This window comes from Acinonyx jubatus, chromosome B2 (assembly GCF_027475565.1).
Source record: "Acinonyx jubatus isolate Ajub_Pintada_27869175 chromosome B2, VMU_Ajub_asm_v1.0, whole genome shotgun sequence".
In the NCBI taxonomy this organism is placed as follows: Eukaryota; Metazoa; Chordata; class Mammalia; order Carnivora; family Felidae; genus Acinonyx; species Acinonyx jubatus.
Window position 1 is genome coordinate 147,243,543 of NC_069385.1, and position 13,070 is coordinate 147,256,612.

General features: G+C 38.8%; 1 protein-coding gene across 1 annotated transcript; it reads right to left on the reverse strand.

The window, feature by feature from the left end:
- Positions 1 to 11,300: 11,300 nt before the first annotated feature.
- On the reverse strand, positions 11,301 to 12,282 carry LOC128315743 (putative olfactory receptor 2B8). Its single transcript, XM_053223299.1, has one exon. It carries the CDS (start codon positions 12,234 to 12,236, stop codon positions 11,301 to 11,303), a length of 936 nt encoding a protein of 311 aa, XP_053079274.1. The 5' UTR covers positions 12,237 to 12,282.
- Positions 12,283 to 13,070: the final 788 nt, after the last annotated feature.

The window sequence follows — 13,070 nt, forward strand, 5'->3', positions numbered from 1 at the left end:
ATATGCCGATGGGATCTTATTATTATCCCCACAGAATAACAACCACAGAAGATTGTCCATACATGAAAACTGTGACATTTTTTCTGAAGTTTACCTCAGATTTTCTAGTTTAGGCAAACAACAAACATTTAAGCACAATCAGAACTAGAATTTAACTTCCATAATGGTGTGTTGTTGAAATGTAGTTTTTTTCCTCTATACAAATCCCTCTTTCCAGAGATAGCCAAATTCAGACCAATGCATTTGTAGAACAAGTCCAGTCTTAACAAATCTGGCCTAATTATTTACATAAGCTCACCAAGAATAACAATTGATCATGAGGATCTTTTTTATTGTTGATATTAATTCATTTTTGAGAGAAAGAGAGAGGCAGAATGTGAGCAGGGGAGGGGCAGAGAGAGAGGGAGACACAGAATCTGAAGCAGGTTCCAGGCTCTGAGCTGTCAGCACAGAGCCCAAAGCAGGGCTCGAACTCACAGACCGTGAAATCATGACATGAGCCAAAGTCAGACTCTTAACCAACTGAGCCACCCAGGTGCCCCGATCATGAGGATCTTTTAAACGTTACTTTGGTAGAACCTTTTATAAGGAATCTCCAGATTGAACTTTTAGTAGCGTCTCCAGGCCAGAAGCCAAGCCAAATACTTGCCATCAGACAGGCCTCCAATACCCGTAGAATTGGGTGAATTCCACTTCACGAGGTCCCCAAGGTATCCTGAGGTTCCTGCACCTGCCGGGAAGTGACCTTCTTCACTCACCTGGGAAGGCTGCTGGAAACTCTGGAAGCAAGGTATCAGGCCACCATTTCCAAGGGGCTTTATGGCTCCATGTTTCACAAAGTCAACCTTAGTTGCCTAAAGCTGTCTGGTCATATATGAGTCTATGCATGTCAATCTCAAATAGGACATTCCAGTCAAAGCCTTGGTAAAATAACCAGTATTTACAATAGTGACCTGTTACAAGATGAACAGATTCTTACTGAACTTATGCAAACAATTGTAATTGCCATGAAAGAAAAAAATACTCACTGAGAGTTTTTGAATTTCAGGGGATAGGTAGAGGGAAAAGATAAATGCCACAGTTGTTTACAAATGGCCACTTTATGACATTTCTGTATATCATAGGTATATTAAGAGAAAGTTTCCTTAATCTGGAAAAGCAAACATTAGAGAACCAGCAATATTTCCAACAAGAGTCACACAACTATAATCTTCCTCAGTTCATTTAGTCCCATGTTCCTAATCCTTGTTCAGTTTGAATGCAGCTTTTTAGCTCTGGAAACTCTTACCCATTTTAGTATTAACCTTACAGATGTCCAATACCTGTATTTGTCCCACAAGTCCTTTTTATAAATCTTCTTGAAGAAGAAACACGTTTTGTGAGAGAATAAGAACAACTATAAATGAAAAAAACTCAGAAATACACATTGTTAAAGATCCGATGAGAGTCCATTATGATGCAATTGACAAAGAAGTTCAGTTATTACTGTAACATATAACACTTCAAGCAATCAGAATATTAGGTGATGGCTTTATGCCAAAACATTAAAACTTTAGGAATTGCATATATATTTGGGCAGTTACAACATTTACCCATGCAATACAACCTAAGATTTACCGTTGCATGACAATGCTTCTTCAAGTAACTTAGCATCCCAAATAAAAGGGCCCAATTGGTCAAAAAGACTTCATTTACCCTTTAAATCCTGGGAAGTTTGTTAAAACCTTAGGAAGTTATAAAGCACATCCTAAATAGGATTACAGATCATTACAAATCTTAAAACTTTATTTATTCAACCAAGGTGGCAATAAAAATCCTAACGGCGAATGTATAGCATTATATCATTGTTAGTAAAACCTAGTTCCTTCAACATTGAGAAGTTTTAACTAAGTAATCAAAGACCTGATAAAGATAAAACCTAAAGCTTTGGTTTTTCTGGCAGACAAACAAAAAAGAAAACCTTTGTTTACATTGTCTTATCAAAAGCAAATCAACAGTCCAAGAAAACGTTGACTTTTGAATAGAGAGAAAAGCAGAATTTCCACCTTATACCAGGGTACTTTTAAAATTCCATTTATCTCAACCTTAGTCCATCCTGAGCACACATAAAATTCTTTTCCAAAGATGTCCCTTCAGGAACCTTCTACAACTTTCCTTTGCCTTCAAACTTTGTCCCAAAGCCATTTCTCTGCAATGAGAAATTTAGGGCAAAATTACTTTCTTTGACCCTCAACAAAAAATGTACTTCCATTCCTTATATCTTTATTACAAACCTCCTACTTTCCTACATACAGGGTTGCTTTCCTTATTTCCATCGGTCTTACGTACACTTAGCAGAATTTTAACTCTTAGGAAACCTTAGTCTCCAATTGAGGACTTAGTAACCAAGAGAGAGGTGTTATACACCAGAATTTTTTTAGATGGTAAATTCACGACCCAATTAAGCACAAAGCATGTTTTCCAATGGATCCAAATAGCTTTAGTTACTCTTCAATAAGAAGTTAAAAACACAGCTTTCTGGGGAGGGAGCCAAGATGGCAGAAAAGCATGGACGTTTTTTGTGTCTCGTGTCCGTGAAATACAGCCAGACCAACACTAACCCACCCTGCACAACTAGAAAAGTGATCTGAGTATGAACACAACATTCTGCACAACCTGAACCAAAGAATTCAGCAGGCACCTGGTTCAGATTGGTGAACTTGGGGAGACAGAAGCCGTGAAGGAGAGGGAGGTGCTTTACATGCAGAGAGAAGGCAGAGACAGTGGTGAGAATATGGGAAAAGCACCCCTCCCCAAAAGCAGCTGGAAAGAAGGGGGAAAACTGGAAACAGCTGCAGGGACTAAACTTAAAAGGGAGAAAGGAGAGGTCTAAAATTCCATTAAGATTGTAAACAGGGAGAGTGCAAAGTCTGTAACTCAGCAGCTCGATAACTGGCAGTGCTCTGGTGGGAAGGGCGAATCCCCAGGACCAAAGTGGGGTCCGGGAGGTTCTAGGGCCACACGGGGAGTACTGGTTCCACTGCTGGAAGGACATTTGGTAGAGAATGTGAGGCCTCTGGTCCCAGCAGACCCCAGAGAAAAGCCATAGTTCTAGCTGGTGCTAGAACAAGGTCATTAAGGGTGAAGCCTTAAGGTGGTGCCAGATGTGTGTTGTGATTTTCCATAATCCCTGAAAAGCTGCTGCTACACGACCTCACAAACTTTTGGGGGGGGCGGGCTGGTACCTGGCCCAGTCTCTGTGCACTGGCAGCAGCACTGTCCCACGAACTTTCTTGGGTGCGGCCGGAACCCAGCCATTGCTCAGTGAGACCCTCCCGCAGAGGGGTGGAACAGGTCAAAGCCACAGTCCTTCAGACGTAAGAGGCTGGGGAAAACAGCCTCATCTGAGACAAAACTCGGGAGAGAGGTACTGCCTGGGGCTTGGTCACAGACAGTGAAAAAGCAAGGAGTGGATGAAAGCTGAAGGCAGAGGACGGGTGCATGAGTGCTAATCGGGGAGAAATGAGTTCCGATACTACAGACTGCATAGCTGGGTGATGCCATTTTCACTGCTTCTATGCACGCGCATATGCACCTACAAGTGCCACAACAATCCACCCCAGTAGGGTAGCACCGCCATCTAGTGGAGAATGGAGCCATTACACTAAGTCCTGCCCAACTGGACCAACCTTGCTCTTCAAGAACACAAGTATAGCCTACTTACTTATGGACTATAAAGCACATCACAGTTTGAATCGTAGGGGAAATCAAAGTAAATTCGTCATATTTCAGTCTGCTAGCAGGTCCATCTATTCAATTTTCTTTCTTTTTTTTTTCTTTTTGTTCTCTATTTCTTTTTTTTCTTGAATACAGAAAGAAAAAATTCCTTTTTACTTTCAATTTTAATTAAAAATATTTTCTTTAATTTTTTTAACTATATATTTTACATCTGGGTAAATTTTTCAAATTCTATTTTACTTCCACAAGTGTATTTTAGTCTAATTCATTGAACTCATTTTTTTTCAAATTTTTAAATATTTTCCTTATTTTTCCCCTTTATCTTTTTTCTCTTTTTCATTTCTTTTCCTTTTCTTGAATACAGAAAGAGAAAAAATTCATTTTTATTTTTAATTTTTATTAAAAATATTTTTCTTTAGTTTTTTCTCTACTATATATTCTACCTTTGTGTAATTTTTTTTCAAATTCTAGTATACTTCCATTATTTCATCTTAGTCTCCTTCATTTTATTCATTTTTTTCAAATTTTCAAACGTTTTCCTTTTTGTATTCTTTCTTTCCCCTTTTTTCTCTAATCTATCAAGCCTCTTTCAACACCCAGACAAAAACACACCTAGGATATAGCATCATTTATTCAATTATTTGAGTGTGTGTGTAATTTTTTAATTTTAATATTTTTTCGATTTCAATTCTTTTAATTTTAATTTTTTCTACCTGATTAATTCATTTTATTCCTTCAAAATGATGAAACGAAAAAATTCACCCCCCAAAAAAGAACATGGAGAAATCACAACCAGGGACATAACCAACCAGGGATATAAGCAAGATGTCTGAACCAGAATTTAGAATCACAATTATACGAATACTAGCTGGAGTCGAAAATACATTAGAATCCATTTCTGTGCCTATACAAGAAGTAACAGCTAGTCAGGATGAAATAAAAAATGTTGTAACTGAGCTGCAATCATGAATGGATGCCATGGCAGCAAGGATAGATGAAATATATCAGCAAATCACTTATAGAGGACAAGCTTATGGAGAAACATGAAGCAGGAAAACAAGAGGGAGTCTAAGGCAAAAGAACACAATATAAGAATTAGAGACCTCAGTGATTCATTAAAAAGGAATAACATCAGAATCATAGCAGTCCCAGAAGCTGAAGAGACAGAAAATGGGGTAGAAGGTTATGTGAGCAAATCATAGAGGAAAACTTTCCTAACCTGGGGAAAGACACAAACATTAAAATCCAGAAAGCACAGAGGACTCTCATTAGATTCAACCAAAACGGACCATCAACAAGGCATACCATAGTCAAATTCACAAAATACTCAGGCAAAGAGAGAATCATGAGAGCAGCAAGGGAAAAAAATCCTTAACCTACAAGGGAAGACAGATCATGTTCACAGCAGACCTATCCACAGAAACTTGGCAGGCAAGCAAGGAGTGCCAGGATATAGTCAACGCTCTGAGTCAGAAAAATATGCAGCCAAGAATGATTTATCCAGCAAGGCTGTCATTAAAAATAGAAGGAGAAATAAAAAGTTTACAGACAAACAAACATTCAAGGAGCTCATGACCACTAGACCAGCCTTGCAAGAAAGTTTAAGGGCGACTGTCTGAGAAGAGAAAAGACCAAACAAACAAAAACACCAAAACCCAAAAAGATCAGAAGTAACAAAGACTAGAAAGGTACAGACAACACCACCAGAAACTCCAACTCCACGAGAAACATAATGGCAATACTGGACTAAACACTCCAATCAAAACACATAGGATAACAGAATGGATAAGAAAACAAGATCCGTCCATACACTGTTTACAAGAGACTCATTTTAGACCTAAAGACACCTTCAGATTGAAAGTAAGGGGATGGAGAAACGTCTGTCTTACTCATGGTCACAAAAAGAAAGCCAGAGTAGCCATACTTATATCAGACAATCTAGATTTTAAAATAAAGACTGAGGTGCCTGGGTGGCTCAGTCGGTTAAGTGTCTGATTTCTGCTTGGGTCAAAAATCTCACAGTACATGAGTTCGAGCACGTCATTGGGCTCTGTGCTGACAGCTCAGAGCCTGGTACCTGGATTCTGTGTCTCCCTGTCTCTCTCTCTCTCTCTATCTCTGCCCCTCCGTCACTCATGCTATCTCTATCAAAAATCAATAAAGGTTAAAAAAATGTTAAATACAGGCTGTAACAAAAGATCAAGAAGGGTATTATATCATAATTAACAGGCCTATCCATCAAGAAGATCTAACAACTGTAAACATTTATGCTCGAAACGTTAGGCACCCAAATTTATAAATCAATTAATCACACACACAAAGACTCATTGATAATAATACCATAATAGTAATGGACTGCAGCACTCAATTGGCAGCAACGCACATATCGTCTAAACAGAAAATCAACAAAAAAACAATGATTATGAATGACACACTACATGAAATGGACTTAACAGATATATTCAGAATTATTTCATCCTAAAGTAACGGAATACACATTCTTCTCAAGTGCGCATGGGACATTCTCCAGAATACATCACATACCAGGACATAAATCAGCCCTCAATGAGCAAAAAAGATGAAGATCACACCACGCATATTTTCACACCACAACACTATGAAACTCGAAATCAATCACAAGAAAAAAGGTGGAAAGATAACAAATACTTGGAGACTAAAGACAATGTTACTAAGTAACGAATGGGCTAGCCAAGAAATTAAGGAGGAAATTAAAAAGTACATGGAAGCCAATTAAAATGATAACACCAAAGCCCAGGACCTATGGGATGCAGTAATGGTGGTCATAAGAGGGAACTATATAGCAATCGAGGCCTTGCTAAAGATGGAAGAAGGCTCTAACCTTACACCTTAAAGAGCTGGAAAAAGAACAGCAAATAAAACCCCACACCAGCAGAAGACAGGAAATAATAAAGACTAGAGCAGAAAGTAAGGCTATCAAAACCAAAAAACCCAGTAGAACAGATCAATGAAATCAGAAGGTGGCTCTTGGAAAGAGTTAACCAATATGATAAATCCATATCCAGTTTGATCAAAAATAAAAAGGAAAGGACCCAAATAAATAAAATAAAGAATCACATGGGAATACAAGCTGGTGCAGCCACTCTGGAAAACAGTATGGAGTTTCCTCGAAAAGCTAAAAAGAGAATTACCCTACAACCCAGCAATTGCACTACTAGGCATTTATCCATGGGATACACGTGTGCTGTTTCAAAGGCACACATGCACCCCCATGTTTATAGCACCACTATCGACAATAACCAAAGTATGGAAAGAGCCCAAATGTCCACTGATGGATGAATGGATAAAGAAGTGGTATATATATACATACAACGGAGTATCACTCGGCGATAAAAAAGAATGAAATCTTGCCATCTGCAACTACGTGGATGCAACTGGGGGCTATCATGCTAAGTGAAATCAGTCAGTCAGAGAAAGACAAAAATCATATGACTTCACTCATATGAGGACTTTAAAAGACAAAACAGATGAACATAAGGGAAGGGAAACAAAATATACAAACAGGGAGGGGGACAAAACAGAAGAGACTCATAAATATGGAGAACAAACAGAGGGTTACTGGAGGGATTGTGGGAGGGGGGATGGGCTAAATGGGTAAGGGCCACTAAGGAATCTACTCCTGAAATCACTGTTGCACTATATGCTAACTAATTTGGATGTAAACTTTAAAAAATACAATTAAAAAATATTTTTAAAAAATCAAGATTCACAGAGGACAGATCACCACCAATACAGCAGAAATATAAACAATAATAAGAGAATATTATGAGCAATTAGACACCAATAACATGGGCAATCTGGAAGAAGTGGACAAATTCTTAGAAACACATAAAGAACCAAAACTGAAACAGGAAGAAACAGAAACTTTTACCACACCCATAAACAGTAAAGGAATCGAATTAGTAATCAAAACTGTCCCAAAAAACAAGAGTCCAGGGCTGGATGGCGTTCCAGGGGAATTCTACCACATATTTTAAGAAGAGTTAACACCTATTCTTTTGAAGCCATGCCAAAAATAGAAATGGAAGGAAACCTTACAAACGCATTCTATGAGACCATCATTACCTTGATTCCAAAACCAGACAAAGAACCCACTCAAAAGGAGAATTACAGAACAATTTCCCTGATAAATATGGATGCAAAAATCCTCAATGAGATAATAGCCAGCCAAATCACACAATGCATTAAAAGAATTATTCAACAAGACCAAGTGGGATTTATACCTGGGACACAGGGCTAGTTCCATATCTGCAAATCAATCAGTGTGATACATCACATCACTAAAAGAAAGGACAAGAACCACATGGTCCTCTCAATAGATGGAGAGAAAGCATTTGACAAAATACAGCATCCTTTCTTGACAAAAACCCTCAAAAAGGTAGGGCTAGAAGGCTCATACCTCAAGATCACAAATGCCATAAATGAAAGACCTAATGTTACTATCGTCCTCAATAGGGAAAAACTGAGAGCTTTCCCCCTAAGATCAGGAACAGGACAGGATGCCCATTCTCACCACTGTTACTCAAGATAGTATCCGAAGTCGTAGACTCAGCAATCAGACAACGCAGAGGAATAAAAGACTCCAAATAAGCCAGGAGGAAGACACACTCACTCCTCACAGATGATATGACACTCTATGTGGAAAACCCAAAAGATTCCACGAAAACACTTCTAGAACTGATCCATGAATTCAGCAAGGTTGCGGGATGTAAAATCCATGCACAGAAATCCATTGCATTCCTATACACCAATAATGAACCAACAGTAAGAGAAACCAGGAAATCGATCCCATTTACCAGTGCACCAAAACCCGTAAAATACCCACCAATAAGCATAACCAAAGAGGTGAAAAATCAATGCACTGAAAACTATAGAAAACTTATCAAAGACATTGAAGAAGACACACAAGAAAAGGGCAAAATGTTCCATACTCCTGGATGGGAAGAACAAAGATTGTTAACAGGTCGATACTACTCAGGCAATCAACATATTCAATGCAATCCCTATCAAAGCAACACCCGCATTCTTCACAGAGCTAGAACAATCTTAAAATTTGTATGGAACCGGAAAACAACTAAATAGACAAAGCAATCTTGAAAAAGAAAACCGAAGCTGGAGGTATCACGATGCTGGACTGCAAGACGTATTACAGCTTAACTGAATAGCCACCCAGGTGCCTAAGTACAATATGATTTTTGATAACAGGATTGTAATAGAGATATTCAGTGAAGATAACAAAGCTCAGAGAAATTTAGTCAAAACAAAAAGTCAAAAGACAAGGCAAATCCAGAATTCCCACCTGGCTGAGATTAGGGGATTATTCCTCCCTTACCATTTCTCTGCAGTGTTCCAAGATTCAAATTGTTACAAAGCTAAAGGGCAGTTATCAATAATTAATGGCACCTGCCTCACAGGCTTGTTTTGAGGAATTAATAAACACACACAAAGCATTTCTGAGGGAAAAAATAAGATGTGTTACAAAGCTGTAGTGATCAAGATAGTATGGTACTGGCACAAAACCAGACACTCAGATCAATGGAACTGAGTGTTCTCCACAATAAGAGAACCCAGAAATGGACCCACAAATGTATGGCCACCAATCTTTGACGAAGCAGGAAAGAATTTTCAATGGAATAAATAAAGTCTCTTCAGCAAATGGTGCTGGGAAAACTAGACAGCAACATACAGAAAAATGATCCTTCACCACTTTCCTTCACCATACACAAAAATAAACTCAAAATGGAAGAAAGACCTAAATGTAAGACAGGAAGCCATCAAAATCCTAGAGCAGAAAGCAGGCAAAAACCTCTTTGACCTGGGAAGCAGCAACTTTCTCACTCAACGCATCTGCAGAGGCAAGGGAAGCAGAAAGAAAAATGAATTATTGGGACCTTAGCAAAATACAAAGCTTCTGCACAGTGAAGGAAACAATCAGCAAATAAAAGCAACCTACGGAATGGGAGAAGATATTTCCAAATGATATATCAGATAAAGGGTTAGTATGCAAAATCTATAAAGACCTTATCAAACTCAAAAAATGAATAATCCAGTGAAGAAATGGGCAAAACACATGAATACACACTTGTCCAAAGAAGACATCCAGGTGGCTAACAAACACATGAAAAAATGTTCAAAATCACTTATCATCAGGGAAATACAAATCAAAACCACAATGAGATATCACCTCACACCTGTCAGAATGGCTAACATTAACAACTCAGGCAACGACAGATGTTGGCAAGGATGAGAGAAAGAGGATCTCTTTTGCACTGCTGGTGGGAATGTAAGCTGGTGCAGCCACTCTGGAAAACACTATGTGGGTTCCTCAAAAAATTAAAAATAGAACTACCTTATGACCCAGCAATTGCACTAGTAGGTGTTCATCCAAGGGATACAGGTGTGTTGTTTTAAAAGGGCACATGCACCCCACTGCACAAGAGCAGTGCTATCGACAATAGCCAAATTATGGAAAGAGACCAACTGTCCATTGATGGATGAATGGATAAAGAAGAACTGGTAAATATATGCGATGGAGTATTACTCAGCAGTCAAAAATAATGAAATCTTGCCATTTGCAGCGACATAGATAGAACTAGACTGTATTTTGCTGAGTGAAATAAATCGATCAGAGAAAGACAAATATCATGATTTCACTTATATGTGGAATTTAAGACATGTAATGGATTAACTGAGGAGAAGGGAAGGAAAAAAAAAGAAAAACAGAAAGAGGCAAACGATAGGAGACTCTTACATACAAACAACAAACTGAGGGATGCTGGAGGAGAGAGGAGTGGGGGCATGGGCTAAATGTGTGATGGGTATTAGGAGGGCACTTCTTGGGAAGAGTACATGGCTTCATATGTAAGTGATGAATCACTGGGTTTTACTCCTGAAACCAATACAACACTATCTGTTAACTAACTTGAATTGAAATAAATACATTTATTTGAAAAAAGAAATAATATTTATGATAAAGAGAAATAAGTAAAAACACTTAATTAAAAAACTAGAATAAAATAATTTGAAAAATATTTCAAACTTACTTGTGTTTCAAAGTTAAAAGAAAACTACTGAATGAGAGAAGATATTGACAAATGACATAACCAATAAAGGGTTTATATCGTAATTTATAAAGGTCTTATAATTACAATGCCCAAAATACAAATGATCCAATTAAAAATGGCCAGAATACATGAATAGACATTCTCCAAAGAAGACAACATGATGACAAAAAAAAAACATATCAAAACATGCTCAACGTCACTGATCATCAGGTAAATACAAACCAAAAACGCAATGATATGTCACTTCATCCATGTGAGAATAGCTAAAATCAACAACACAAGAAACAACAGGTGTTGTCAAGGATATTTAGAAATGGGAACTCTCTTGCACTGTTGAATCCATGAACACTCGTTGCTTAAAACAATGAAGTAGGGTAATTCTCATGAGTCATCAGCGGAAACGTTGGATGACAGGTCCAGACACAAAATCTTAAGGGCTCTACATTCAAAGTGTTCCATCACAGGGTCTTCTGTACCAAGTCATCTGGAGTCATAGCCCCTACAAAGCGCCTTCTTCATTGCTCCAGTCACATCCTTGTTCCGCAGGGTATATATAAAGGGGTTGACCATGGGGGTGACGATGGTGTAGAAGAGAGAAACGAACTTGCCCTGATCCTGGGAGTAGTTGTTGCTGGGCTGGAGGTAAATGTAGATGCCTGTGCCGTAGAACAGGGAGACCACTGTGAAGTGGGACCCACATGTCCCAAAAGCTTTCCTCTGCCCTGAAGCTGACTTTATTCTGAACACTGCCTTGATAATCTGACCATAGGAGAACGTGATTAAAGCCACAGGTATGAGGAGAATGATCACACTGACAAAGAGCTCAGACTCATTCACAGTGGTGTCAACACAGGCAAGCTTGAGCAGTGGGGGGACCTCACAAAAGAAGTGGTCTATTTTATTTCTCCCACAGAGTGGTACAAGGAAGGTGAGCACCGTGTGCAATGAGGAGTTGGCAAAACCAAGGAACCACGATGCAGAAGCCATCAGGGTGCACAGACGGGGGTGCATGATCACTGTGTAGTGCAGGGGCCTGCAGACGGCTGCGTAGCGGTCAAATGCCATCACCCCTAACAGAATGCATTCTGTAGATGCCAACCCTAGAGAGACGAACATCTGAGCTACACAACCACCGAAAGAGATAGACTTGTCTGCTGCCCTGAGATGAACCAGCAGCTGAGGAACAGTGCTGGTCGTGTAACACAGGTCCAGAAAGCTTAGGTTGGACAGGAAAAAGTACATGGGTGTCTGCAGGTGTGGGTCCAGGCGGGACAATGCAATGATGGTTGTGTTTCCCAGCAGGGTGAGCAGATAGAAGATGAGAAGAACCACAAAGAGGACTCGCTCCAGCTGAGGCCGGTCAGAGAAACCCAGCAGGATAAAGCCAGTGAAAGAACTTCCATTTTTCGGGTCCATCCTTTCTTATCACATGTTTCCTGTCAAGACCAAGCATTTAGCAATTTTTAAAAGCAACCTTCAAAGCAATAAAATGTTGGCAGGATGTGAATTTAGCATGTTATAAGACAGGGCATGGGATTGTATAAGTAACTCTTTGAATAAATTATGGACTCATGAAATTGCCATCGTTCATATTAATTAATTCTATATTATCAGAAAAGAAAATCATAATATTTAATGTAAGAAAAATCAAATAATGGACCTGTGTCTGCATCCGTCATAGGTACAAAATGTCTTTCAGTGTCAGCCTAATAGGCTGAAAGTACTATAAAATATGTGTGTGCATGCCCGTGTTTATAGCAACACTATCAACAATGGACATAGTATGGAAAGAGCCCAAATGTCCACCAATGGATGAATGGATAAAGAAGATGTGGTATAAACATACAATGGAGTCTTACTCAGCAATCAAAAAAGAATGAAATCGTGCCATTTGCAACTACGTGGATGGAACTGGGGGGTATTATGCTAAGTGAAATTAGTCAGTCAGAGAAAGACAAAAATCATATGACTTCACTCCTATGAGGACTTCAAGAGACAAAACAGATGAACATAAGGGAAGGGAAGCAAAAATAATATAAAAACAGGGAGGGGGACAAAACAGAAGGCACTCATAAATATGGAGAACAAACTGAGGGTTGCTGGAGGGGTTGTGGGAGGGAAGATGGGCTACATGGGTAAGGGGTATTAAGGAATGTACTCCTGAAATCATTGTTGTACTATATGCTAACTAATTTGGATGTAAATTCAAAAAAATAAAAAAGAGAATTTAAAATCAATAAAATAAATGAA